This window comes from Leptonotus elevatus, chromosome 12 (assembly GCF_054856555.1).
Source record: "Leptonotus elevatus isolate MCC_2025b chromosome 12, RoL_Lele_1.0, whole genome shotgun sequence".
In the NCBI taxonomy this organism is placed as follows: Eukaryota; Metazoa; Chordata; class Actinopteri; order Syngnathiformes; family Syngnathidae; genus Leptonotus; species Leptonotus elevatus.
In genome coordinates this window covers 18,945,194-18,969,625 of record NC_141250.1, presented here as the reverse complement: position 1 = coordinate 18,969,625, position 24,432 = coordinate 18,945,194, and the positions used below count along the sequence as shown (strand labels likewise).

General features: G+C 39.3%; 2 protein-coding genes across 3 annotated transcripts in view; both read left to right on the top strand.

Annotated features, from left to right (window-relative positions):
- myo10l3 (myosin X, like 3) overlaps positions 1–17,698 on the top strand; it is a 43,799-nt gene extending 26,101 nt beyond the window's left edge. Inside the window, exons 16-34 of one of the 2 annotated variants that reach the window (XM_086091103.1) lie at positions 1,278–1,661; positions 1,923–1,956; positions 4,097–4,852; positions 5,910–6,033; positions 6,586–6,829; positions 6,937–7,032; positions 7,318–7,411; positions 7,665–7,720; positions 8,390–8,532; positions 8,600–8,794; positions 9,737–9,894; positions 10,168–10,291; positions 11,495–11,792; positions 12,899–13,106; positions 13,188–13,321; positions 13,402–13,525; positions 14,700–15,155; positions 15,416–15,607; positions 15,740–17,698. In XM_086091103.1, coding sequence (XP_085947229.1) covers positions 1,278–1,661; positions 1,923–1,956; positions 4,097–4,852; positions 5,910–6,033; positions 6,586–6,829; positions 6,937–7,032; positions 7,318–7,411; positions 7,665–7,720; positions 8,390–8,532; positions 8,600–8,794; positions 9,737–9,894; positions 10,168–10,291; positions 11,495–11,792; positions 12,899–13,106; positions 13,188–13,321; positions 13,402–13,525; positions 14,700–15,155; positions 15,416–15,607; positions 15,740–15,844 — 3,925 coding nt within the window. In that variant the 3' untranslated portion in view covers positions 15,845–17,698. Of the gene's footprint in view, positions 1–1,277; positions 1,662–1,922; positions 1,957–4,093; positions 4,853–5,909; positions 6,034–6,585; positions 6,830–6,936; positions 7,033–7,317; positions 7,412–7,664; positions 7,721–8,389; positions 8,533–8,599; positions 8,795–9,736; positions 9,895–10,167; positions 10,292–11,494; positions 11,793–12,898; positions 13,107–13,187; positions 13,322–13,401; positions 13,526–14,699; positions 15,156–15,415; positions 15,608–15,739 lie in introns of both variants that reach the window. The other variant, XM_086091102.1, reaches the window with a different exon arrangement.
- Positions 17,699–18,810: 1,112 nt separating this feature from the next.
- On the top strand, positions 18,811–23,864 carry LOC147164889 (pituitary tumor-transforming gene 1 protein-interacting protein-like). The gene is made up of 7 exons (XM_086091269.1): positions 18,811–19,008; positions 19,791–19,852; positions 19,949–20,057; positions 20,980–21,094; positions 22,097–22,162; positions 22,251–22,297; positions 23,302–23,864. Exons 1-7 carry the CDS (start codon positions 18,921–18,923, stop codon positions 23,334–23,336), a joined length of 522 nt encoding a protein of 173 aa, XP_085947395.1. The 5' UTR covers positions 18,811–18,920; the 3' UTR covers positions 23,337–23,864.
- Positions 23,865–24,432: the final 568 nt, after the last annotated feature.

Sequence of the window (24,432 nt, the reverse complement as noted above, 5' to 3'; positions counted from 1 at the left end):
GGGGGGGTGAAAGGGTCAGCGCATTGTGTGTGGGCCTCGACATGTTTATGGCGCGTGCGCGTGTCCGGTGCGTGCGTGCGACTTAGTCACCGGGCTAAACACAACAACCCACACAACCGCATGCTCATCAGACTGTAAACACGCAGCGCTACGAGCCCTGTTTATTTAAACCCAGGATGCCGGTGGGTACGAGGCCTGCGACGTCACACGTATGCTTGTGGTGACACGCCACGGCTGTGTTTCGCCCTCATCAGGAAAGAGTACAATAGATTGATAGATAGATGGATGGTCTGTTACAGCAATTGACAACCACAAGCAATCCGCCATAAGTCAAAATGGCGGGCAACTGGGTGAAAGGAAGATGTCCGCGATAAACAGATAATGTAGCGAGATAGACACAGTAGATAGACAGATAACATAGATTGGGAGCGCGATAAATATGTAGGTATGGGTAGATAGGGAGAATGATAGAGCGACAGAGATGGATTGATAGAAAGAGAGATAGGTAACACAGCTACATAGATAATTTAGCTAGGCGCTTAGCATAGCTAGATAGCATAGCTTGATACATACAGTAGATAGTGAGGGCGATAAATATATGGGTAAGTAGATAGATAGATAGATAGATAGATAGATAGATAGATAGATAGATAGATAGATAGATAGATAGATAGATAGATAGATAGATAGATGGATGGATAGGTAGATAGGGAAAGTGATAGAGCGACAAAGATGGATAGATAGAAAAAGAGATAGGTAACATAGCTACATAGATAATTTAGCTAGGCGCTTAGCATAGCTAGATAGCATAGCTTGATACATACAGTAGATAGTGAGGGCGATAAATATATGGGTAAGTAGATGGATGGATGGATAGATAGATAGATAGATAGATAGATAGATAGATAGATAGACAGGTATAGGTAGATAGGGAAAGTGATAGAGCGACAAAGATGGATTGATAGAAAGAGAGATAGGTAACATAGCTACATAGATAGCTTAGCTAGATGCTTAGCATAGCTAGGTAGCGTAGCTTGATACATACAGTAGATAGTAAGGGCTATAAATATATAAATATTTATATATATATATATATATATAAATATATGGGTAGTAGATAGATAGGTAGGTAGATAGATAAAATACAAAATAAATATAGCTACAGTCCATAAAAAGACGTACAGATAGCCACATGAATTGCTGGCTGTCGTAATACAAGTAGACCGATGGAGCGAAAGCAATAAAGTGCATAACAAAATCTGTTTCCTCTCCTCTAGGAAGCAGTACAAGAGGGCCCTGGCCAGCGCCGTCACCATTCAGAAAAACTACCGCGCTCACTTCTGGAGGCGTAGTTTCCTGCGCCTGCGCTCGGCCTCCGTCGTCCTGCAGAAGCACCACCGCGGCCAGCTGGCCCGAACCCTCTGTCGGCAGCTCAGGGAGGAGGAGAAACGCAAGCGCCGGGAGGAAGAGGAGAGGAGGCGCTTAGAGCAGGAGGAGGAGGAGAGGAAGATGGAGGAGGAGAGGAGAAAGAAGAAGGAGGAGGAGGAGGAGAGACGCAGGCTGCTGGACGAGGAGCTGAAGAGGAACGCCGAGGAGGAGCTGAGGCTCATGAAAGAGAAAGAGGAGGAGCAGAAAAAGGCTGCAAACGGGGACGTCAAAAGGTAATGAACCCCCCACAATTCTTACAGGGAGACTTTTCGGAGCTATCTGAGGTCAATTTGGATTCTTTTCTTCTTAATGCAATTGGCAAGGTATCAGATCAAAACTCTGTACCAGCAGATGCTCCAAATCAAGTGACAGACTGACGAACTTCCAAGCTGGCAGCTTGTGTTCCATTTCTTTCTCTGTGGACGAATGCATGTCTGGATCGCCCATAGTTGAGTATCTTGAGTAACACACGTGTTTTTACATTTGTCTCTCAGGAGCTCGCTGCTGCTGAATGGTGCTTGCCAGAAGGTGAGAACATTAAAACAATCGTTCAATGCTGTCTTGTAGTTTTTAATGAAGTGCTAGTGGCAGTCCTCCAACAGATGGCATCGTGCTGAAAAAAAAGAAGAAGCTTGAAACAAACAAACAAATAACCCTTCTAAAAAAACAAGTGTGACTGGGCTAATACTTTTTTTTTTTTTTTGAGGCCGAATAAATTGTACCTAGCAGCGAGAAGCCGTGCCAGCTTGTTACGTGACCTTCTGAGCAATTCTGCTGATTTATTGTGGCTGCTCCTGCAAGCCAGCAACAAATCATTTAGTTGCCTCGTTTTTATAATGAATCCCATAGACCAGTGATTCTCAACCACCGTGCCACAGGAAATGATCCAATTTCACTGAATTGGTTTAAGAAATATACATTTATGACAAATCATGTATCTGTTTTCATCTATGTCCTAATGACGGGTAAAACAATGGAATGCTCTCTTACTGCGACATCTTTATTTCAGTACTTTTCGTGACATTTTTGTTTGATGGTGTGCCGTGAGACTTTTTCTCATGTAAAACATGCGCCTTGGCTCAATAACGGTTGGCATACGCTGACACAGAACATTAGTCATCTGTGCAGTTTAGTACTTCATAAAAGGGAAATTGGAATTTAAAAAGCATATGTGGGCGTAATGTACCTTTAGTATATAGCCTACTTAATGCTCCTTTTTCACTTTCTATTTACTATTAATTAATTAAATAATTAATTTCCAAGGGCAGTGACCAGTCCAGGTCACTGATTGGTCGTACATATTTATGCTCCACAGTCTTTACTTAGCTGTATAAACTTAAAAGTTACATACAATTGAACTGTAGCCAGGCACTGATTCTTTCTCGTACCACTAGAGGGAGGCTGCGTACCACTAATGATATCCGTATCACACTGAGAATCACTGGGAGTCAGAACTTCAGAAACTGTTGCACTCAATAAACAGCACAAAATAGTTTTGAGCGTGACTGCTAAATAAGCCCCCACAAGACTAAATAAAGTCCGTTGAAGCTGTTAGTGTACAGTCGTGCTTTTATTTTGATGTTACACCAATGTTGCTCTAACTTGCCCGAGTTTTGCCAAGCATACCCGGAGGTTTGTTATTGCCTTGAGTTTGAACTAATTTGCTCCCAAAAACATATAAATATGTTCTATTTTAAATATTACCATACTCCCAAAAACACATTTATACATTTTTTATGTTTTTTTAATGCTAGAGCAGGGGTGGCCAAGTTCGGTCCTCGAGAGCCACTATCTGGACCGTTTTTCATGTTTCTCTCCACTAACACACCTGATTCATGATCAGGATCGTTATCGGGCTTCTGCAAAGCGTGCTGATCATTAAATTCAGCTGCGCTGAAGGAGGGAGACATGGAAAACAGGCAGGATAGGGGCTCTCGAGGACCCAACTTGGCCACCCCTTTGCTAGAGCATACAGAAGGCTTTGATGCAGCCTCTGAACTGAAGAGAACGTTTGAAGCAATGGTAGTTATTACAAAAACGGCCAGCGGGTGACAGCAGAGTATAAGAGAGCAACCAGGGTCATGTTGTTCCCCACTGTTTTAAACAGATTTGTGAATAATGATGAAACAGCTATATTCTAATGCTAATAGCTGCAAAATGGAAACAAATATATATATTTTTTTCCTGATGAAAGAAGAGACTCTAATCCTTTTTTTTTGGGTAGGTTCCATGTTTTTATAGCTATAGACCACAATATTCTGTGGGCTGTGCAAAATCAGTCAAAATCCAGTAAAACAGCCGGGAGCGAAAGGGGTTGCTTCAGTGAAAATGGCTGGGAGTGAATGAGTTAATAAAAACATTGTGGACTATGCCTTGTCATCTGTTTAACCTTTTTTTTTTTTTTTTACACATTATGAAAACAAGTTCAGCTTTGCCACCTTTTGATATTAAAAAAAAACACACAAAATAGATGACAAAAGTCAAGAAAAAAATGATAATAGTTTTGTGAATCTGGAAGTGATTAAATGTGAAATACAGTTTTGGATTGGCTACGATTCGGTTTTAGTCAAACTTTCAAAAAAAAAACAAGGTTCCATTGTAGAAACATGAAACTCATTATTGTCGCCGCCATCGATGACGTCATCTATCATTATCTTGCCGACAGAAGACGCTGTCTCAGACCGTGTCTTACAACCGCACCACCGACGAGGAGAGCCGCCAGATGGAGGAGATCCTGCGGCTGGAGAGAGAAATCGAGCGCCTACAGAGGCAGCAGGAGGACGGCGCGTCTCTTCTCGGCGAGATCTCCCGCGAGGACCTGCGCCAGATGCGGGAAGCTGAGATCTATCGACTGGAGAAGGAAGCCTCCCGCGTGGCCACGGAATTCCTGGAGCTTTTGGACTTCGGCGCTTTGGAGCCGTCGCTGTCCAGCGAGGAGAACCTCCACGACCCGACCGAATCCACTGCTCCTCTGGCCGAGGAGGAGGTCGACGAGGGTTTCCACGCAGAGGACGAATGCGTTCCTCTACCCGACTTGCCCCCAGTAGCTCCAGTTCCCCTGGACAAGGACGTATTCCAAAGTCTCCCCCCTCCTCCGCCGGCTTTTTCAGAGGGACTCTTAGTCAGCCCTCCCTCGGCTTCCCCTTCCAACGGACTCAATCATATCCCGGACTCCCAAATTCTTTGCTCTGCTCCTCCTGCGGTCACCGACGACGAGGGTTCACGCTTGGAGCCCCTTGGCCAGCAGGCGTCCTGCTCCAACCTGCCCGACGGCGAGTCGGACTACGACCAGGAGGAGTTTGAGGAGGCTCGCGGGAGCTCGGGTGTGAGCATCAATGACGGCCACATCACGGATGAGGAGGTGCTACGCAAATCGTCCTGCACCCACAACAGCCTGGACTCCTACAAAGGCAGCTCGGACTCGGTGAGAACAGCAAATTCTGCAAATAGGAGGCTTCAAGTTTCAATTTATTTCCACGCCAGTTAAATTTCACTTTAAAACTAACATAACACAAAAAGAAATACACGTATATTTAAAACAACCACATCATTCATTTTCAATATCTTCTAAAGGGGAAGTCATCCCCCGCAAAATTTCTTTGCAGCCCCACTAGTCCAATAGTCTAAAGTTAGTTAATATCGCGTTAGTGGAAAATGAGTTAAGCAGCCAAATCTAGCCGTTTTTATCCATCTCAGGTGGCGGCCATTTTTGCCATTTGCTGTCGACTGAAGATGACATCACAGTTGCTCAGGGCTCAGGCAACGACCAATCATAGCTCACCCGTTTTCTGAAACTGAGCTGTGATTGGTTGTTACCTGAGACCCGAGCAACTGTGATGTCATCTTCAGTCGTCAGCAAGTGGCAAAATGGCCACCTTCTGATATTGATTGTCAAAAAAAACAAAACGCTGGATTTTTGCTCAACTCATATTCCACAAATATAATATTAATCAGAATGTCACGTTTAGACTAGTGACATATTGTCAAGAAATGTTTCACGTTGACGTCCCGTTTAACTTGTATATTATATATACATAAATATATATGACATAAAAGTATTCTTTGGTGCCAAGGAGCTATGTTGAAATGAAGATAGGAGCTTTGCCACCATAATGTGGCATCTGTCAGTAATTTAGAGTTGAGAGGCGGCGTTCATTACTCGCAAATTATAAGAGCAACATCCATACTATGGCAACTCCAGTCCAAGTAAATACAGTCAAATGTGCTATCCTTGGTTATTGACTGTGAAAATGGTGGTAGTGAGTTGCTGATACACGCCTTAAAAGTTCTCTTTTGCTGTCAAATCAAAAACGTGTCAACAGGAGGAGAGCTTTTTGTGCTCCGCATGAGTGGGGAAAAACAAGTTCTTTTTGGCACAGAACTTGCAGGTGCACAGATCTATTCACCGTTTCTTGTGCACATGCCAGAAAAAAGTCAAAAGGCGAACAAAGGGTAAAAGCATCTGCGGTCTTTTGTTGCAGTTCATCGACAGCGACGACGACAACGACGGCTACGTGGACACGGACGAGGAGGTTTCCAACGGCAGGCTGCATCTGCTGAATGGCGCCGGGCCTCCCTACTTCCACGGCTATCTCTACATGAAGAGTTAGTGGTGTTACAAAATCCATGTTTGCACTGGAATCTCACATCAGAACCGACAAAAAACAATACATGTTTTTTTTTAAAAAGTTATTTACCACAATAAAAATAAAAAGGAGAAGTGTAATACAGCTACCAGATCAGCTAACAAATAGCTACCTTCTTCTATTTCTTCTTTGTAATTTCCGGCAACCCTGAGGCACTCTGCCGCCTCTCATAGGTCAGTCTTGGTATTACACCAGATTGCTGCGTTTCATGTAGCATTTTTTTCCTCGTCACAGTTATGAGAAAATGTTAAAATGTGTGTGTGATTTAGCCAAATTTCCCCTCCACCCATTCAGAAAAGTCGACTTCACTTCCCCATTCTGTGTCAGGGTCTTTTATACAGAACGGTTCCAATAAGCAGTACGGAATTTATCATATTTTTTCATTTCAAGCTGAAATTCACTTTTTGATGCCATTCCATTGTGTTACACTTCACAAACATTTCATCCATCCATCTTCTATCGCACTTATCCTCAATAGCGGGGTTCAAACATTTCCTTCTTCCATTTCCAGGTGGCCTCATGATCCCATGGCGTCGCCGCTGGTGCGTGCTAAAAGACGAGACCTTCATGTGGTTCCGGGCCAAGCAGGACTCGGTAAAGTCGGGTTGGCTTTACAAGAAAGGCGGCGGAATGTCCACGTTGTCGCGCCGAAACTGGAAGATGCGCTGGTTCGTCTTGCGGGACTCCAAGCTCATGTACTTTGAAAATGACAGCGAGGAGAAGCTCAAAGGGACCATTGACGTGCGCACGGCTAAGTAGGTCTTCCGTAATGCTATTTTTAGATTGAATGTTGCTATTTGAGGACTCACTTTGAGTAAAACAGACAGAACTTGATGGTTGTTTATCTATGGCTCCCCTCCAGGGAGATAGTGGACAATCATGAGAAGGAAAATGCACTCAACATTGTCACTGAGGAGAGGACGTATCACATCTATGCAGAATCTCCAGAAGATGCCAGGTACTGCGCAGTACATTAAACCGTGGGTTCGATTCTGATTTAATATCCATACAGTGAATAGTTTTTAATTAATCTGTCAGTTAATCGGTTATAAGAATTTTATTCCGCCAAATTCCCGGAATCGGCATCAGCCTTAAAAAATCCATTGCGTCTTTACCTCCTGATTCAAGTAATGTATGGAAATAAATTGTTGCCAATGGTAAGTCATGGTATATCATTTTCCAATGAACTGTTCTGACATTTGCCCTCTTGTTTACTTTCCTGAACTCCTCGTGGTCCATTCAGTGGTTGGTTCAGCGTGCTGAGTCGGGTCCACAGCGCCAATCCGGAGCAGCTCATGGAGATGCACAATGAACAGGCCAACCCAAAGAATGCTGTGGTTAGTCATCTTCGAACCCCCCACCCCGCATTTGCTCTCCGAACCGGGCCCCAACTTCAGCCCCAATAATAATGAAACGCCAATGAAACATGATCAGGAAATTCATATTTATTTGCTTTTGCAGTTAACCTTCCATTAGACAAGGAACTTTTTGTGTTGAATCTTAAATTCATTCATAGAGATAACATTATTTTATTTATATGCGTTACCATTGCCATGCATAGTTGTATTGACCTTCCTTCTGTCTGTCCAGGGCACGCTAGATGTCGGTTTGATTGATTCGGTTTGTGCGTCAGACAACCCTGACAGGTAAGCATGGTTCAGAAATTGTAATCTGGGTAATATATTTCCTCATATTGTGGTCACGGACATTAACTCATTTGCTCCCCAAAACGTATAAATACGTTCTATTTTATTTTAAGCGTTCCAAAGAACATATACATATACGTAAACGTACCTTATACGTTTTTTTAAATGTTTTTTTTTATTTATGCTAGAGCATACAGAAGGCTTTGATGCAGCCTCTCAATTGCAGAGCGCGGTTGAAGAAATGGTAGTTATTGCCAAAACTCAATTCTTTAGTACTTTATAGAGACTGAGCAAATAGAAAAATCATCATATAAATTGATGTCATTATAAATGCAGTGAGAGAAAAAAAATCCCAATATTTTTTAAACTTTTTACATTTTTGTAAGAATTATTTTGTGTGTTTTTTATGCTGTGGTTTTTATTTTATTTTATTTATTTTTTTAAATTAATAACCCCCATTTTCCGCAGACTGCCGTGGTTTATCAGCATTTCTTGAATAATTTTTCTGGTTTAAAAAAAAATATATATATATATATATATTTTCCTCTCAATACACTTCAACGGGCATCAATTATCCATGGATTTTCGCCATTCATGTGCCATCCACTGAAAATAAATGTTTGCGTACTGATTACTGCATATAATAAAGCGAAGTGTTGCCATTTCTAGACCAAACTCATTTGTGATCATCACCGCCAACCGGGTGATCCACTGCAACACGGACACGCCCGAGGAGATGCACCACTGGATCGGCCTGCTGCAGAAATCCAAGGGAGACTCCAGAGGGGATGGACAGGAGTTTATAGTCAGAGGTAAGACACACTATAGATCATCAATTATAACATGAAAAACTGTAATGTAATATTTTTCTTCCTGTAGGCTGGCTGCAAAAAGAGATGAAGTCGGGGGTGAAAAGCACGTCTCTAAAGCTGAAGAAGCGTTGGTTCGTCCTCACCACCAACTCCTTGGACTACTACAAGTCACCCGAGCGTAGTGCCTCCAAATTGGGAACTCTGGTCCTCAATAGTCTGTGTTCTGTGGTCCAACCGGACGAAAAGGTCTTCAAGGACACTGGTTAGTAAATTAAAAAAAAAAAAATGCTAGGGGTGTGAATTGCCTAGTACCCTGCGATTCAATCCGTATCACGATTCTTAGGTCACGATTCGATTCAATACAGATCAATCACGATACGAATCTATAAGTCGATTATTGCGATTTTTTTTTCTCTAAAATTTTTGAAAATACTAATCAGTAGTGATAGACAAATGAAGCTTCATGAAGCACTTGTGATATATTTTTTTTACTCTTCCAGATGACACTCTTGGTTTAAAGGTGCTAGCTAGCTAGCTAAACAGTTAACTAGATAGACAGACAGACAAATGAAGCTTTATGAAGCACTTGTGATATTTTTTGACTCCTTTAGATGGCACTCTTGGTTTAAAGATGCCAGCGAGCTAGCTAACTAAACTAACCAGACAGACAGACAAAGCTTCATGAAGCATTTGTGATATTTTTTAACTCCTCTAGATTTCGCTCTTGGTTTAAAGATGCCGTGGGAATGTAATACATTTTCATCTCCATTATCTTTAAACCAAGAGCAGCATCTATAGGAGTAAAAAAAAAATGCAAGTGCATCATGAAGGTTTATGAAGCTTCATTTTCCCATCACTACTAATGTACACTTTGAGATATATCTGGAAACTTCAGTCTTATAACTGTGAGCCACTGTATATAACCAACAGATTGCAATCTGTTTCAGGTTTGAAAAACATTGCAATCAAATATTATGGCTTTAATGTTCCATTAATATAACATTCTTCCATGCTTAAAGTGTAAATCCTAACCCCAAGTAAGATGTTTTGTTAAATATTCCCATTTAAAAAAAATTGAGGTTTAAACATCGATTCGAATCGAGAAATTTATAAACACCCCTAAAAAATGCAAAAAAATGCAATTTGCATATAAACACAAGTCCATGTGCTAATCAATTGTGAAATATCTCCCTTCCTATCTTAGGCTACTGGAGCATCATCATCCACGGACGCAAACACTCTTACCGCCTGTACACCAAAATGCTCAACGAAGCCATGCGGTGGACAAATGCCATACAGGCAGCCATCGACAGCAAAGTGCCCATCGAAACGCCGACACAGCAACTCATTAGGGACATCAAGGTAGACTTTTTGTGCCTTGGCGTTTAGGGCGGCACCTAATACATTACAGTTGCGCAACAATAATATACTTGAAACAACTTTTTTCAGTCATGCAACTCTGTGGCAGGGACACAGTGTGTAGTAAAGTGAGGTACTCACTCACTCATTATGCGTGTTGTGGAAACACTTGTTTGCTTCTGGCCATCTTACTGGATGTACTGCGGTGACGTGTGTACCGTTTCTGACTTTGACGCCATGCCGGAAATACAGAACCGCTCCTTTCCTGTTTCTTAGGAGAGCAGTTTGAATGTGGAGGCGGTGGAGCAGACGTACTGGAGGAACCCCATCTTGAGATACACCCAGCATCCTTTGCACTCCCCACTCCTACCTTTGCCTTACGGAGATGTCAGCATCCACTGTGAGTTGCTGACCGTTTGATACGGCTTTTTTTTTGTGGCTATACTGCATCCATTTGTTAAGTATTTCACATTCTTAGATAGATCAATAGATCCTCCTTATGCCAAGATCAATACCTTTTAGGGCTGAATGATTTTAGAAGTATTTTTACTCAGTCAGTATTATGATTGGGATTTAGTATGCAGTTACTTTTATGCATGCTTTTAGGTTATTTTTTAATGTTTTTTTTTTAATAAAGACAAGCAATAAATAATTTTTTATTACAATAAACAATGCCATATTTATTGTACATAATTGTTTTGATCTTATAGGTTAGGCTTAACTAAAATAAAGGCAAATGAACCACGGATTTAGAAAGCCAACCAAAATGAAGCAGAGTTTTTTTTTGCAGCCTTCACAAATTGCAAATATACTATGTCGATTTAATTGTTCAGTCCAACTCCTTTTTAGGAAATTCAAAAAATACACCCAAAAAAAGCCTTTAACACTTTAAAAAGACTGGTTATATCATCTTCCCAACCTTTTTTCCAAAGGTCTTACAGCCATGAATGACGCAATAAATAAAACAATAAATAAAACAATAAATACAATGAGCTGACTATCCCCTTCACTCCTGGCTGTTTTACTGGATTTTAACTGTTTTTGCAAGGCCCACATAATATTGTGTTCTATTGATATAAAAACATGGAACCTACCAAAAGAAAGATTAGTCTCTATTAGAAATGATGGCATTAGAATATAGCTAAGTTTCATCATTATTCACAAATCTATTTAGAAATGTGAGTAATGAGCTTTTTTTTCAACATGGCCCTGGTTGATCTCTTATACTCTGCTGCCACATGCTGGCCGTTTTTTTTTTTTAAATAATTACCATTTCTTCGACCGTTCTTTGCAGTTGGGAGTCTGCATCAAAGCCTTCTGTATGATCTAGCATTAAAAAAAACATAAATACGTCTTTGGGACACTTAAAACATTTAAAATAGAACGTATTTATATGTTTTTGGGAGCGAATGAGTTAATAAAATGCATCAAGACTTTCAACCTTGAGGCAACATAACACTATATTAAAATCAAACATGGGGACAGACCAATAGTATCAATTTGTAAAAAAAATTTTTTATTGAATAATAATTATATACATGCATGTTGGTTGAGGGATCCTACCTGTTGATCTCCAATTCGAATCTCCATCTGTCGCTTCCAGTGCAAAAGGAGAAGGGTTACACCAGCCTGCAAGACGAAGCCGTGAAGATCTTCAACTCCCTGCAGGAGATGGAGGCCGTTTCGGACCCCGTGCCCATCATCCAGGGGATCCTGCAGACGTGTCAGGACTTGCGGCCGCTCAGAGACGAGGTCTACTGTCAGCTGATCAAACAGACCAATCACGTCCCGCATCCCAACAGCCCCTCCAACCGCGCCCACTGGCACCTCCTCACCTGCATGAGCTGCACCTTCCTGCCCAGCCGCGGCATCCTGCGCTACCTCAAGTTTCACCTCAAACGGTGCGACACACACTTCGAGACATTTTTGTCACACATGCCAGAAACCACCTCTGCTACCTTGCTTGAGAGCACAGGAAATTGTAAGCTGGAAAAACAGCAGCATATTTACAGTGGTTATAAAAAGTATACACACCCCTGTTCAAATGCCATTTTTTTAAAATAATTTCCACTCATTTAGCCATTTTCGGCAGTAAAAAGTTTATATTTGGTCTAGAATTAAGTTGATAACTTCATTATTTTTCTTTAAAAACACATTTTTGCAGATTTTTTTATGACTGAAAAGGGCATCAAAGGTGCTCAGGAAACAGGTAACGACCAATCACGGCTGTTTTCTGTGTTTGGTCATGTGACATTAGCAAACTGAGCCATGATTTGTTGTTACCTGTTTCCTGAGCATGCGTGATGTCATCATCTTCAGTCGACAGCAAGTGGCAACATGTTTTTAACTCATTCACTCGCAGCCATGTTCACTGAAGCAACCCCCTTTGCTCCTGGCTGTTTTACTGGATTTTGACAGATTTTGCAGGGCCCACAGAATATTGTGTTCTATTGCTATAAAAACATGGAACCTACAAAAAAAGGTATCTTCTTTCATCAGGAAAAAAAGTATATTTCTGTCTCTTTCCGTTTTGCATCAGTTAGCATTATAACATAGCTAAATTTCATTATTATTCACGAATCTATTTAGAAATGTGAGTAATGAGCTTTTTTTCAACATGGCCCCTGGTTGATCTCTTTTGCTCTGCTGCCACCTGCTGGCCGTTTTTGTAATAACTACCATTTCTTCTACCATCCTTTCAGTTGAGAGGTTGCATCAAAGCCCTCTGTATGCTCTAGCATTAAAAATAATAATAATTAAAAAAACGTATAAATACGTCTTTGGGGCACTTAAAACATTTAATTGTACCGGTACATGAAAGTTATCACATTAATAGTAAGCAAAATATTATCTTCTTACTGCTGAAAATGGCGAGATGAGTTAAATATCCCACTTTCAAAAAACAAACACCTGCCGCCATTTCAACTACTTCTGATTAACCCCAAATAAAGTTCAGACGCTCGAGTGTACGTTTTTAAGTATCCTCCTCCTGTGTGTGTGATTGTAGGATAAAGGAGCTTTTCCCAGGGACTGAGGTTGAAATGTTTGCACATTTCATCAGCGAGTCTTTGAAGAAGACCAAGGCCAGAGAGTTTGTTCCCTCCCAAGAGGAAATCGTCGCACTTCTCACTCGACATGAAATGACCACCACGGTCTATTGTCACGGCGGAGGCTCCTGCAAGATCTCCGTTAACTCTCACACCACTGCCGGCGAGGTATGCGTCCATTTTCAATTTGAAATCAGCACAACTTCCAATGGTTGAAATGACCTTTGGGGGGCTTGTTTTTTGCTTAAGGTGGTGGAGAAGCTGATCAGAGGTCTGGCCATGGAGGACAGCAGGAACATGTTTGCCCTCTTTGAGCACAACTCGGTTGACAAAGCTGTGGAAAGCAGGGTGCTGGTTGCAGACGTGCTGGCTAAATTCGAAAGGTGAGATGTCCGGGAAGTGAAGCGGGACATTCCAACTGTTAACATTATTATTTATTTATTTTTTTACACATTGTCACTAGACTGGCTGGCAGTGAAGAAGCCGAGGATGAAGGTCAGTGGAAGCTCTACTTCAAGCTCTACTGCTTCCTGGATGTGGAGAGCATGCCAAAGGAGGGGGTGGAGTTTGCCTTCATGTTTGAGCAGGTCAGTTTCAGGGGTGTTAAACTCATTTTTGTCCTTCAGGTTTCCTTCAGAGGGATGTTGAAAATTTTATATCGAACCGAAACTTTACAGGCCCATTTTTTAAACGTTTTTTTTTATTTACTGTTCACATGAAATTAAAAGTATTATCTTACTTTTATGAAGGACCTGACTTATTGCTCTTTAAGACAATTCTGAATTTTTAACTTATATTTACAATTATTGAATTTGAATTATGAAAAGTATGATAATTAAAAATGAGGATTTTGCAAGGCCCACAGAATATTGTGTTCTATTGCTACAAAAACATGGAACCTACAAATAGAAAGACTAGAGTCTCTTCTTTCATCAGGAAAAAAAAAATATATAATAATATATATCTATGTGTTTCCGTTTTGCAGCAATTAGCATTAGAATATAGCTAAGTTTAATTATTATTCACAAACCTGTTTAAAACTGTGGGGAAAACAGCTTTTTGCGACATGGCCCTGGTTGATCTCTTATATTCTGCTGCCATCTGCTGGTCGTTTTTGTAATTACTACCATTGCTTCAAGTGTTCTCTTCAGTTCAGAGGCTGCATCAAACCCTTCTGTATGCTTTAGTGTAAAAAACATTGTATTTTTATTGTTTTAAACGTATTAATACGTCTTTGGGACCATGGCAATATTTAAAATAAAACATATACGTTTTTGGGAGCAAATGAGTTTAAAAGATTTGATGTTCCATATTTAATCAATATCGGATTGAATCGGGGAAAAATCTACAATGAAGATACATATTACAATAGAAGGGCTAACCAATAGCATCAATGCTGTGGTGTCCATATTGAGATGGACTGACGCAAAGTGGTCTGACGAGTCCACATTCTAAACTGTTTTTGAAAATGATGGGCTTTGTGTCCTCCGGGCCAAAAAGGAAAAGGACCACGTGGACTGTTTTCAGTGCAAAGTTCAAAAGTCAGCATCAGTGTTGGTATGGGGTTGCGTTAGTGTCCATAGCATGGCTAACTTGCACATCTGTGTTGTACGAGTACTCGAAGGGCCTGCCAGCAGTCCAGGCCCGTCTCTCATGTGAAAACCCGAGAGCCCGTTTACTTACCCTGTATATTCACACCCCGTAACATCATTGGAGGAGGAATCCAGCGCTGAGCTGCCAACTCCTCTCCTGTCCCTTCAGGCCCACGAGAGCTTAACCAAAGGCCACTTCCCGGCCCGCGAGGAGACTTTACAGCACCTGGCCGCGATGCGCCTGCAGTTCCTCCACGGCGACAAAACCCGGGCGGCCTGGAACCTGGAGAGCGTCTACCCCGTGGGCCGCCTGCGCGCTCGCATCTTGCAGTACACCAAGGTGAGCGCGGCCTCCGGGTCCGGTCAGACTCTGGAGCGGCGCAGGACCAGCTTCCTGGACGGGACCCTGCGGCGAGGCTTGAAGACGGGTTCCCTGAAGAAGCAACGCATGGAGGAGGAGCAGATGCTGGAGATGTGGATCAAGGAGGAGATGTCGGCCACCCGGGCCAGCATCGTGGAGAAGTGGGGCCGTCTGCACGGGCTGCTCCAGCACCAGGCCATGCTCAAGTATATGACCATCATCAAGGAGTGGACCGGATATGGATCCACGCTGTTTGATGTGGAGGTAAGTAGAATGTTTGATGCGAGTCATCTCCTCCACTTAGAAAAGGGTTCAAGTAGGGCTTGACCAATTATTATAAGATCCACAGGAACTATAGAGTCACGAACAGTAGTTGTGAAACTCTTCTGTGTTTGTGTGAGCATGACTGTAATATACTGCCACCTGCTGGCGAAGTTGCACATATCTTAAAGACGGCTCAATTCTTGGAATGTCATCATTTGTCACGTCTAACGCGTCGTATCTCGTGTATTGTTTGCGCACAGTGCAAAGAGGGAGGCTTCCCGCACGACCTCTGGTTGAGCGTGAGCGCTGAAAACGTGTCGGTGTACAAACGAGGGGAGCCCAAACCGCTGGAGACCTTCCCTTACGAGCACATCATATTCTTCGGAGCGCCGCAGACGTGCACGTACAAGATCACCGTGGATGAGAGGGAAATGTTCTTTGAGACGCCGCAGGTACGCACTTGCGCACGTTACAAGTATACTGAGAAGAAATTGTGCCCCAAAAAAACAAAAAAAAAGAAATTGCGATGTGAAGTCTCTGCTTCCTTTTTACGACTGCGTGCGTTTCATGCGTTTCTTTTCCAGGTTGGTGAGATCACAAAGATCATGAAAGCTTACATCAACATGATCGTGAAGAAACGATGCAGTGTTAAGTCCGTGTCCAGCTACGGCAGCAACTGGATCAGATGATTGATGGGTCAAGGGTCAAGTCCAGGACTGTGCTTCAACATGTTGGAGCAACCACAAGAGGAACAAATTAGTGCAACAACAGCGATTGTGACAAGGACTCATCAAAGAATTTGTATTTTTTTTGCACCATTTGAAGCTTTGAATGTCGCTTGGAATATGTACACTGGTCCCTTTTCACATTATTTCAATTTTAGTTGAGCTTAATAAGCAACAATAAAATATGAATTACAGGCAGAACATTTAAAAAGAGCTAATATCAGCCGATTAAATTGTCTGGCCAATTAATCAGTCGGGCCCTAATATTAACTCATTCACTGCCATAAATTCATTAAAATATATATATATATTATTAAAAATTAGGGGCAAGAGGCAATTACAATTTTTTTATTGTAATTAATCGCGTGACTTCACTAGTTAACTCACGATTAATCACATTTTGTTTTAAATGTACAATGAAAAAATTCTAGGTTTTAATACTCTTGTTAACAAAAATGGGGAATTTTTTTTTTACTAATAAAAATTATTTTGGGGCGTTTATAGCCGTCAATGGCAGTGAATGAATAAAAAAAGAGGAAAAATAATTATTAAAAATTCGGGGCGTCAGGCGATTAAAGTTTTTAATCGCAATTAATCATATGACTTCTCTAGTTAACTTGCGATTAATCAAAAATGTCATATCTGTTCTAAATGTACAACAAAACAATTCTAGGTTTTCATACTCTTGTTAACAAAAGTGGAAAAAAGTGTTAAACTAATAAAAATAGTTAAAATAAAATGTTGACGTTTATAGCCGTCAATGGCAGTGAATGAGTTAAAAACCAAGCCCTGCTGCAAATAACAAAAATCCACACGTAATTGATACCTTTCCTCAAAAACATATATATATAACTGCCTATAATTACCACAAGATGGCGCCAAAGCAATACTTTTATATTCTCGCCTCCACCCTAATAGATGCCTGCCTCAATTTGCAGTGGCATGAATAAGCACCTTCTGGCCACTATATGAGGAAATACTGTTTGCAAATATGTTTTATTCTCAAGTGGACATTTCCCCCTTTAATGAATGTTCTCCTGGAATGGAGATTCCCTCAGGTGCATTTGCGTATGACAGCTTGCCTTACTGACAGCTATTTTGGACTAATCACTTGACTTGTTATCATGCAGCCGTGGCCTTTAACTTTGACCCGAGTATGAAAGAAGCAAGTGCGGCAAACCGATGATTGAGATAACCACTGCACTTTTGCCAAGATACTAATAGCAGAATTAGCCTAGAACGGTAGCTTCAATGTGTATGTGCGTGTATACTAAAGTGTTTTTACTGTGTGTTTTTTAGGCCACGTGGAGGGTGGGGTATTTATTTATTTGCAGTACGGATGGATTTGAGAATAATCTCAGCTGCAGTTTTGCCTGTATGATAGAAATGCATTCGGGCACACACGGCATTCACAGGAAATACGTACATAAGCTGTTAATGTGCTCAATTGTGTGCCTTGTAGTTAAGCAATTGTCTGATATTAAAACTTGCTGACGTTTGTTGCCCTCTATATACGCCAGTCAGATCACAGCTTACATGCCATTCCTAATAATAAGAATGATAATGATAATAATCCAAACATATAGACTGACGGTAGTATACACCTCACATCCTTCGTCGTACTCCTTTGTCATAGTGGCGTAGATCTGGTCAGCTGCCGGCGGCCACACCAGACTCTTGTTGGACGTTGCCATGAATGATGACTGTATCTTCACCTTATTGTTTTCCAGTAGAAACAAACAAACAAAAGTCATTGGGAAAAAAAGTTTTATATTAAAAAAATTCAAGATGCTTTAATAAATTATTGTATTTCAAACAGCTTCAATGTGTGTTTTATTCTTGTATCCATTTTTTTCAGTTTGTGCATCCCATATATGAACATAAACTACACTCAAATGTCATTTGTGGATTATTTTTTTAAATGAAAGATGTTTGTTATTCTTTACTGGGATAAATGTTGGAATATGTATGATGAGAAATTTATAAAAATATAATCATGTACATTTTAAGAACAAGGTTGTTTGAGCTTTTTATTTAAAAAATGCAGTACAAAAAGAAAAATCTACACTATAAATATTCCAAATTGAAATACTTTGCATCTGTAGTCCAAAAATAAGTTTTTTTTTCTTGATTTGAAATGGCCAAATTATGATTTTCTTTGCATTCTTTGTTAGAATACTCAATTTTATTCAAAATAGGTCGTTTTTCTTTAGTTTTTTAACCAAACTAAACCAAACAATATGTTGCAAGTTACGACTTTGTCTGTAACACAACATGAAAGTTAACCGTGTTAAGCTAACGCTAACAAACTTTTTTTTTTTGGTTATGCCCCCTTTATTCTCTCTCTCTCTCTCTCTCTCTCTCTCTCTCTCTCTCTCTCTCTCTCTCTCTCTCTCTCTCTCTCTCTCTCTCTCTATATATATATATATATATATATAACATTTATTGAAAATAGAATAATAATACAAAGATCAGTCAATCCAATTTACATGAATCACATAAAAAATATTCGATTAAAAAAGGGTAATGGTTTTACTTTCCAATATAATCTTGTTTTTCGATCCTCCCGTAAAATAATATTCAATATTTATTCCAAAAAGCAGCACTAATGGTGCAATCAAAAAATAAATGTGTTAGACTTTCCGGTAGAACTTTACAAAAATAACATTTGTCATCAATATTTACAAAACGGGAAACATGCATGTTTCTTGGGTAAATATTATGCAATATAATACATATTTTAAAACTGAGTATTCCCCCCCCAAAAAAATCCCACGCGGCATAATTTTTTAACTTTGTATAGAGATTCTCTGATGTTTTTATTGGTACATTTGTTGCTTAAAATATCAACGCTATTTTAGCTAACGCAAAATGATGACGTACCAAAGCCGTTTCGTAGCTTCGCAGCTTTTTGATGACGCACTTCATGAGCAATGTGACGTCACGTCACTCCCGCCCGCTACCAAAACAGCGGCAACAGTTGGCAACAGTTTTAGCGTCTTTATTTCCACGAGGATTTCACTCCTCTGTCTTCCACACAATGTGTGCCTCTTACGGCGTCTTTGTTTTCCTTTTGTTCGGCCTCGTCGCCACGCAGGGGCAAATATCGACGACCTCTTCTCCGACTGGTGAGTTTTTGACACACTTACTACGCTTGTTGTTGCCTTTCTTTCTTCTGGGTCACATGACATCACTGTAATGTCTCTTCGTCTTTTAGCTGGATTTGCTAAAATTTTTTAGCAGTCATGACTCATGAGAAGTTGAGAACAAGGATTTTGCTTTAACCCAAGTGACTATATTTTTCGTCATACTAAGTTGAATGTGATACTTAAAAAACACAACTTAGGTTTAACCACTTGTAAAACTTTGCTCTTTAGACCTAATTTACTTTAATGACACGGCGTTTGGCGACATACCTAACAATCTTACCCATTAATCCTCCCATGACTCCTTAAATCACGTGACTCTCTTATACACTTAAACACTAAGCAAGAGCCTCTTACGTTAGCTCGTTTACTTTATGTAAATCATTTTTGTATTTCTGAACTAAAGTAAAAATTGACCCCTCATCGCAACATGGCCTAAAAATGTCCGATACCAGGCAAATACAGCAATGGCCACATCACAGTACATCATAGCATCTCGCAAGCATAGCATAGCAGTACACACATACGGAGCAAAAAGGCAGTAAGTCAAGAGGGAAAGAAATATCAGGAAAAGCCTACTAGTACATCTGAAATTTATTTGGGTAATCATGCAACTGAAGCTGTAGTCAAGGTGGAAGGAATTATATGAACAGTTCAAAATAGCAGCCAGTGTAATCATAAAACTTTCGGGCTAAAAAAAGAGCCAGGAAAAGCCCACTAGAACATTTGAACTTTAAATGTTTAAGTGTTTTTGTGTGTGTCAGTTGCAGTGTCGTGCGCCTCCAAGTCCAACAGCAGCTGTACACAATGTCTGCAGGATGCATCTGTAAGTGTCTACTCGGTTTATTCATATTTATGTATTATTGCAGACAAACATGTTGTATATGTGTAATTGAGCATACTGTACTTTGTGTCGCGGCAGTGTTTGTGGTGCACGCCCAGCAAGCGGTGCCTGGACTACCCCGTGAAGAGCATCCTGCCTCCGAGAAGCGTGTGTCCCCTCAGTGATGCCAGATGGGGCGTGTGCTGGGGTAAGACACGCAACACGCCACAGGGAGGCTCGACATGCGGGTTCTTGGCATGTGATGAATAAGGAAATATTGTGTAAGCATGCAGGTGTGTAACCACTGTAATAATTCAATTTTTTATGTTTTTAATTGCTGTTATTATTTAATCTTTATTCACTTTTGCCATTATTTTCTTACAATATCTTTATTTGTGTTTTTACTGATATTCCTTTTCAGTGTTTTTTTTAAACGATTGCATTTTTCTCTTATATTTCGTTGTTTTTAGTGTGTTTTTTCGTTATTTTTAAATTACAATTTGTTTATGTTTTTACTTTTGTTTGTATTTTACTTTTAGTATTTTTAAATGTTTTATTATTTCATTTGTGTTTCTCTTGCTGTTTTTGATCATAATTTTTTTTAGAATTTGTTTAACATTTAATTTAATTTTTATTTTTATCTGATTTGTATTGTATTGTATTGTTTTTTTTCTTCTTTTCTTCTCTTTTTTTTACCTTTTAAATGTTAATGTGTTTATTTATTTTTACATTTTTCTTTTGCATTTTGTAACATTGGTTGCATTATATTTGTATTTTCATTATTGATTTTTATTACGTTGTCATTTTTTACATTGCTATATTTATTACATTGTATTTGTGTATTTAATTTTTTACAATTTTCTTACATTTTATTTGTTTTATTATAGTTACTTTTATTGTTTAAATGTACATTTACTTTTTGTTTGGATTGACAATTTTTTAAATATACGGTACTATAATTTCATATTACATTTATTTTTTCTTCCATTGTTCGATTGCATTTAATTAGCATTTTTAGGTTGCATTATCAATGTTGGATTGAGATCAAAACTAAGTTTGTTTGATCTGAGTGACTTATAGCCACGTCTCACGACTTGACGCTGTGAAATAATTTTGTGTTTGCGACATAGTCAACTTCCAGACGTTGATGATCACGCTGGGTGTGCTGGGTGGCGTTTTGGTGCTGGCCATCATCGTGTGCTGCCTGTGCTGCTGCTGCCACCGCCGCCGGCGTCAGCGGGTCAGGTGAGTCACGTGACCACGGGGAGGGAACACAATGGTTCGTTATTCGTCGAGGCTGATACGGCCCGTCTCCAAAGGCCCCGCTGTAATCTACTCACTGTTCTTCACACTATCAAAGCATGAATGGCTAAACATTTTTTCGTGTTCAGAAAAAAAGGACGCAAGGCCCACTTTGACATTCTTCAACTTGGATTTTATTTTTTTTTTGCCAACAAATACACTATACATGTGGCAGTGAATTTCACAACAAGCAGCAGATAGTGAGTAGTTCTTAAAAAAAAAGAGGGCCTGTGCTGCCAGTTTAACTGTAAAACTTAAATAAATAAATAAATAAATTAAACGAGAATTACATCCGCTAGCTTAGTGCTAGCAAAAGTTGCAAAACTAGCATCAATGTCAACCCTTCAAGCAGCAAAAAACACAAAGTGATGCAACAACACATGCAGACAGTATAACAAATAAATAAAAAATAAGAATATAAAATTTACACAGGGCTAACTGAAAATAAATGTTATTTTGTTTAACATCACTTGCTAGCTTAATGAAGCCTTACCCACACGTTGCCCCATGGTGGCTGCTAACCTAAACAGATTTTATTTAATCGTGGCTGCCAAAATTGTGATCACAATTAAAATTGTATTATTTTTGCTACCTTAACTCATAGGCAAAAAATGATTAATGTTATTGTGGCTTACTGATTAGTAGTTGTGAAGTTATACTGCTCCCTGGTGGCCAAGGTGGGCACAACAGATTGAGAACAATGTCAATGGGCGCTGAAGCATGAAATTATGTTTCACAAACTGTTTAATTATTTACATTTTATTTATGTTGCTGCTGATAAAAACCAATTCTGTAAAATGCAGTTTTTCTCTTTGTAAAATACATTTCTGCTAAACAGTGATTACTAGTTACTATTATTATTAGTAGATTACTGTAAATGTTCCAAGTTTTGATCTAGTATTAACCCCAAAACATGACACACTTTTCAATCTTGTTATCTTGTAGGGACGACGATGAAGATTTAAGGGCCGAGCAGCAAACCGTTGTGAGGAATGCACGTCAGAAAGAAAGGTAAATAAATGGCCATTTAACTAAGTATATACGCTTCTATTTGAGTAAGGCCTGTTTGTCACTTTGGTGTTTTTTTCTGTCGCCACAGGAGAATGGAAATGCAGCTGAGGCATGACAAAATACGACAGAAATACGGTCAGGCCTATTTAGTTTCTCATATTTGTTATTTCTTGAGTACATCAGCAGTTAAAAATTTAAAGATAAAAGTATGAAAATACAAACCAAATGTGCAACATTTTTTAAAAAGAAATAACAGCAAAAAAAAAATCGAATCAAATGGAAAGATTTATTTGTGTGTGTGTGTGTGTGTATTAAAAATAAGTTGAATGTGGTCATGTTGTTGACAATTATAACATTTAAAAAAACAGCAAAATGTTAAAAAACGTTTTTTGAAAGCATGGGAATGCAAGGAAATGTATGAAACTCTTAAAATGATTAAAAAATAACGACAAAATATGCACTGTAAAAAGAATAGACAATGTTGTAAACCCTTCAAATAAGGAACATGAAAAATAAATACAATAAAACATTAGAATAAACATAGCTAAAATTAAATTGCTCTATAAAAATGTGGAATAAATAAAACTACAAACTGTATGGTTGATAAAGTCATAGATAGAAAATAGGCAATAATGAGAACAAATTGTTATTAAAAGTCTGCTTTTAACGTCCAACAGCCTGATAGCAGAAGGAATACAAGATTTGGATTATCTGTTGTACTCGGTGTGTAATAACGGCAACATATGAACAGACAGCATGCAGTCGGGTTGGCTGAGATTACACTGCCTTCTTTTTCACCTGCTTCTCCCTGAAGAAACACTCTTTGAACAAACCTTGACTATGCTGTTCTTGTTCTTGACAATCTATTGAACCAGCAGACAAAGGAAAATGTCAACACACTTTCATTTTATTTTATTTTATAAAATGTTATACAATATGTAAAAAAAATAATTCGAAAGACAATCAAAATATTTTTTAAATAAAACATTCAACTACAATTTGCATGAAAATAAAGAAATGTTCAAGGGAAGACGACCTCATTCAACAAGCCTGTAGTGCCCTCTTCTGGTGTAAATATGCGGCAGAGGTGAACTGTAACTTCCTAAAACTTGCATTCATTTTGTGCTTTTTCTTTGCAGGTCTTAATCCCTACTTGCGCATGGACGACAACTAAATGCCTTACTTCTTCAATTGAATTACTGCACTGCAAAGTAGCAGTTGTCTTGAGGTGAGGCATCTATTCAGGCGGAGGCTACAACTTGAGAATGTTATGCTCCAATTTAGCAGGAAGAAAGAGTTGTATGTTTAACTATTGTCTTTTAATAATTGTATTTTTTTTTGCCCCCCAAAAAAAATCAGTTTACGAAGTTGATATACATTCTTGCTATTTTTATTTGATTTGATCTTTTTTGCCTTACTTTGCTTATTTTAGACCATTGCACTATTATCTAATTTAACACAGTCCAGCAAGAAATGGCAACTTGTATTTGAAATGACAGTATTTTCACATTGCTCTTGTTTGTACTGTATGAGTCCTGTGGAGTTGTAACATGTAATAATATGTTTTGATAAATGTTTGTTGTGTTCGGCAACTCCCTGTTTTAAGAGCGCAATTGAGATGTTGCGTAATGTTCCACACCTGAGTTTGTTTACACCCAATGTTATTACTTGAGTGAAAATATAATGACAAATTCATCTTGAACTGCTCTGAATCTTCAACATGCTGCATTTCATAAGCTAGCAGATGGGTTGAAATGTTTTATCTTCCACTACACCTTCAATTTTCACTTGTTCTTACCACCAGACCAAAGGTTTCAACACCCACGTTTTTCCTGACATAATGATTTAACACCCACACTTTTCTACCCCCAACACCCACACTTCAAGATGAAGTTTCAATGCCCACAATTTCCTCAGCGAAAGGTTTAAGCACCCAGTTTTCCAGACAAAATATTTCAATACCCAGATTTTTCACATTGAAAGATTTCAACACCCACACATTCGCCAACAAAAGGTTTCAACACCTAAACTTTCCCGTTTTACAAATGAACAATTTCTAGTACACCCACACATTTCCAGAAAAAAATGCTTCAATGCCCTTTTACTTACTGTGAGAAAGAATTCTCCCACACTTTCCCGGTTTTGACACATTTTACAACCTGCATTTGTTTTTTAATTCTTTCCTCATTTAAAGGGAAAGTCAACCCAAAAATGTTTATTTTACAATAATATGTTGTATGTGTCCCCACTAGTCTAAATATGACTTCAGA